Source organism: Rana temporaria, unplaced genomic scaffold (assembly GCF_905171775.1).
Source record: "Rana temporaria unplaced genomic scaffold, aRanTem1.1, whole genome shotgun sequence".
NCBI classification, from domain to species: domain Eukaryota; kingdom Metazoa; phylum Chordata; class Amphibia; order Anura; family Ranidae; genus Rana; species Rana temporaria.
The window spans coordinates 32,501-37,500 of record NW_024404597.1 but is presented as its reverse complement, the minus strand read 5'-3'; the positions used below and the strand labels follow the sequence as shown (position 1 = coordinate 37,500).

Here is a 5,000-nt window from a genome sequence, read left to right as displayed (position 1 = left end):
CTTTTTTTTTTATTCTATTTTATTCTCTTCTGAAATTTGAAAACTATTGGAATTTCACCCGAAATTTTGTTTCGTGATTTCGGATTCATTTAAATGTATTACTATTGTCGGTCGTAAAATTTGTCCGATTTTTAATTTGGAACAAAACGAACCGTACATGGCGGAGAATTCAAACCGAATTCCATTCTAATGGCATTTGAAATCGAATTTATTCTAATCGAAATTTGAATTTTGGAAGATGGTTATATTCTATTCTATTGTTTTTTGTATTCTATTCTTTTATTTTCTGTTCTATTCTTTTCTATTATATTAAAATTTCAATTTTGGAAAAAGGTTATATTCAATTTTATTCTATTCTTTTTCTATTCTATTTCGGATTTGAATTTATTCAATTTGAAATTTGAAGTGCAAAAGATGGTTATATTCTATTCTATTGTTTTTTCTTTTGTATTCCTTTATTTTCTATTCCATTTTATTATGGTTTTAATTTTAAATTGTGTTCTTTTATTTTTTATTCTATTTTGTTCTGCATTACTCCATTTTATTTTCTATTCAATTTTTTTATATTCTATTTCTTTTTTTTTTTTTTTTATTCTAATTTATTCTCTTCTGAAATTTGAAAACTATTCGAATTTCACCCTAAAATTTGTTTTGCGGTTTCGGATTAATTTCAATTCATTACTATTGTGATTCGTAAATTTGTTCGATTTTCAATTCGGAACAAAAATTAACCGTACATGTCTACTGGTGGAGAATTCGAACTGAATTCCATTCGAATGGCATTTGAATTCCAATTTATTCTATTCGAAATTTGAATTTTGAAAGATGGTTATATTCTATTACATTCTATTGTTTTTTTTCTATTCTATTCTATTATTTTCTATTCTATCTTATTAAAATTTCAATTTCAGAAGAAGGTTATATTATGTTTTATTCTATTCGTTTTTATACTCTATTTTATTCTATTCAGATTTGAATTATATTTGAAATTTTAATTTCAAAAGATGGTTATATTCTATTGAATTCCTTTATTTTCTATTCTATTTTATTCTGTTTTTTATTTTCTATTTAGTTCTGTATTACTATATTATATTATATATTATTTTCCATTCTATTCTATTATTTTTGATTCTATTCCTTTATTTTCTATTCGGAAATTCTAAAATGTTTTGAATTCAAATTTCGCTAATGCAGATGCATTTAAATTCCCAACTATTGTAATCTATTTTTTTTATTCTATAGTATTCCTTTATTTTCTATTCTGGTTTTAATTTTATTATTTTGTTCTTTTATTTTTTATTAAATTTTGTTCTGTATTACTCCATTATATTTTATTCTCTTCGGAAATTCTAAAACTATTTGAATTTCGCCTGAAATTTTGTTTCATTAATTCAGATTAATTAAAATTTGTTACCATTGTATTCTATTTTTTATTCTATAGTATTCCTTTATTTTCTATTCTATTTTATTCTGGTTTTTCTTTTCTATTTTTTTCTTTTATTTTTTATTCTATTTTGTTCTGTATTCTATTATTTTATTTTCAATTATTTTCGATTCTATTCCTTTATTTTCTATTCTATTTTATTCTCTTCGGAAATTCTAAAACTATTTGAATTCAGTTTCGTTAATTCAGATTCATTACTATTGTAAATTTGGAAACCCGGACACATACGAAACGAAACGAGCGTCACGTGCCTTCTGGTTACGATGAACTTTTCCCGCCACAGATAATTGTAGAATAAATATAACAAGAACGGATGCCGCTCAGCAGATCCATCAATAGAGATAATAGTAACATTGTAACCACATCTCCCCCCCCCCCCCCCCCCGGGAGGGGGACAGGACCGGCCGCCATCTTCCGGATTCTGCGACAGATTCGCGGAAAACGTTTTATCGTCCTGCCGCAGGACCCTCCCCATCCATAAATAAAAGTATAAACCTGCTTTGGCGTTATCTGCGCTCCACCACACGGGGAAAAATGAAATCCTCGGGAATAAAACTGCTTCTTTTAAATGACCCCGTGTCACCGGCGCTCCGTCATGTGACCCCCCCCCCCCCTCCCCCGTCATGTCAGATTCTGCACAGCGATGCTCCCACCTTGTCCTTGAAGATGTCCCCATTCTGGTAGATGAAGTTCCTGTAGCTCTCTGTGCGGACCGCGTCCTACGGAGGAAAAGAAGAAAATCCAATTACATTGTATAGATGATATCAGCGAGGACGGGAGAGCGATCGCCGGATCGTGAAAGGGGCGCAAACGCCAAAAAGACAAAACCAACTGAACGGAGGAGATCGATGAAAAGAGCGAATGTCCGGGAATCAGAGACCGGTGACAGTTATTTACCGGCCTGGCTCAGTCTTCTTTATTATCGGCCATTTTAGGCTGGAGAAGGCGCAGGCTCTTGAATTGTATTCCCCCCTCCCCCGGGTGATAATTGCGGCAGATCCCAGGTCTTGAATCGTACAATGAGGGGAAGCATATATTTCCCCAACTGATCTTCAGTGGATCATTGCAGACAACATTCGCTCAGATTAGGACCCCATAGACAACATGCACTCCTCTCCCATCCCCCCTGTAGTGTTGGGGTCTTCCTCATAACCTGGTAGGTTGGGGGCTTCCTCACAACCTGGTATGTTGGGGACTCCCATCCCCCCTGAAGTGTTAGGGGCTACCTCAGAGGCTGGGATGTTGGGGACTCCCATCCACCCTGTAGTGTTGGGGGCTTCCTCACAACCTGGGATGTTGGGGGCTTCCTCACAACCTGGGATGTTGGGGACTCCCATCCCCCCTGAAGTGTTAGGGGCTACCTCATAGGCTGGGATGTTGGGGACTCCCATCCACCCTGTAGTGTTGGGGGCTTCCTCACAACCTGGGATGTTGGGGGCTTCCTCACAACCTGGGATGTTGGGGACTCCCATCCCCCCTGAAGTGTTAGGGGCTACCTCATAGGCTGGGATGTTGGGGACTCCCATCCACCCTGTAGTGTTGGGGGCTTCCTCACAACCTGGGATGTTGGGGGCTTCCTCACAACCTGGGATGTTGGGGGCTTCCTCACAACCTGGGATGTTGGGGGCTTCCTCACAACCTGGGATGTTGGGGGCTTCCTCACAACCTGGGATGTTGGGGGCTTCCTCACAACCTGGGATGTTTGGGGCTTCCTCACAACCTGGGATGTTGGGGGCTTCCTCATAACCTGGGATGTTGGGGGCTTCCTCATAACCTGGGATGTTGGGGGCTTCCTCACAACCTGGGATGTTGGGGGCTTCCTCATAACCTGGGATGTTGGGGGCTTCCTCATAACCTGGGATGTTGGGGGCTTCCTCACAACCTGGGATGTTGGGGGCTTCCTCACAACCTGGGATGTTGGGGGCTTCCTCACAACCTGGGATGTTGGGGGCTTCCTCATAACCTGGGATGTTGGGGACTCCCATCCACCCTGTAGTGTTGGGGGCTTCCTCATAATCTGGGATGTTGGGGGCTTCCTCATAATCTGGGATGTTGGGGGCTTCCTCCTAACTTGGGATGTAGGGGGGTTCCTCCTAACCTGGGATGTTGGGGACTTCCTCCTAACCTGAGATGGTGGGGGCTTCCTCCTAACCTGGGATGGTGGGGGCTTCCTCCTAACCTGGGATGGTGGGGGCTTCCTCCTAACCTGGGATGGTGGGGGCTTCCTCCTAACCTGGGATGGTGGGGGCTTCCTCCTAACCTGGGATGGTGGGGGCTTCCTCCTAACCTGGGATGGTGGGGGCTTCCTCCTAACCTGGGATGTTGGGGGCTTCCTCATAACCTGGGATGTTGGGGGCTTCCTCATAACCTGGGATGTTGGGGGCTTCCTCATAACCTGGGATGTTGGGGGGCTTCCTCATAACCTGGGATGTTGGGGGCTTCCTCATAACCTGGGATGTTGGGGGCTTCCTCATAACCTGGGATGTTGGGGGCTTCCTCATAACCTGGGATGTTGGGGGCTTCCTCATAACCTGGGATGTTGGGGACTCCCATCCACCCTGTAGTGTTGGGGGCTTCCTCATAATGGGAGAGCCTGAGAAGGCACTGGAGAGTGATAAGGGAAAGGGTCAAGGGGGGAGGGGGGGCACCATGCTCCTGCCGCTTGTAAAAGCAATCCAGGGGCTAACTAGGCGCTAGGATTGCTTTTACTTTACAGAGCATCACTGGTCAAAAAAGAAGCGGCGGAGATCTGAAGTTACACTCTGCAGAGCTCAGTGAGGAGCGCTCTGAGAGCTGATGGAAAGGAAGGGAGACACACCCCTTCACACAACTCGCAGGGACAGAGCGGAGGCTCTCAATTACAGGATGTGTGCTGGAGCTCTCCCCCCCCCCCGATCACCATTTATCCATTGGTGTCAGGAAAGTGACTCCTACTGACAGCAGAGGAAGGAAGCAGCAGACAGAAATTACACTTAGTGCTCTGTATTGAGACTAGAGAGGAATATGCTTTGTTCATGTTTCATGTCTGAGGTTTACAACCGCTTCTTAGAATCCTGGAAACGATAATCTCTTTAATTCAAGTGGACCTGTCAGTGACTTTGCACGTCTATTGGAAAGCATTTTTGTTACTTAGTTGCCTGGCTTCCTCTAAGCGAATACTTTAGGGATGGGAGCACCCATTACCTCATGAGAGATGGACGGGAGCCTCCAAAACTTTAGGGCGGGTGGGAACCCTAAACACTCCATGGTGGACGGGAGCCCTAAAAGCCCAGAGTAGATGGGAGTGCCCAACACTCTACGGTGGGTGAGAGACCCCAACACTTCTGGCTGGGTAGGAGAGTCCAACACTACAGTGTGAAAAATGCACAGGTTATGTGGGAGCCCCCACAACCCCAGGGTGGGCAGGAGCCCCCAACACTTCCAATACTTCAGGGTGGATGGGAGCTCCGCAACACCCTAGGGTGGGTGAGAGCCCCCAACGGTTTTGGCTAGATAGGGGAGTCCAACACTCAAGGGTGGATGGGAGCACCCAACACCCTAGGGTACGAGGCAAACC

General features: G+C 43.7%; 1 protein-coding gene across 1 annotated transcript in view; it reads right to left on the bottom strand.

The window, feature by feature from the left end:
• The window catches only part of PRMT3 (protein arginine methyltransferase 3), a gene marked incomplete at its 3' end in the record, with an annotated part of 54,560 nt that overhangs the window by 21,983 nt on the left and 27,577 nt on the right, over positions 1-5,000 (bottom strand). Inside the window, 1 exon segment of the mRNA XM_040334760.1 lies at positions 2,098-2,163. Coding sequence (XP_040190694.1) covers positions 2,098-2,163 — 66 coding nt within the window.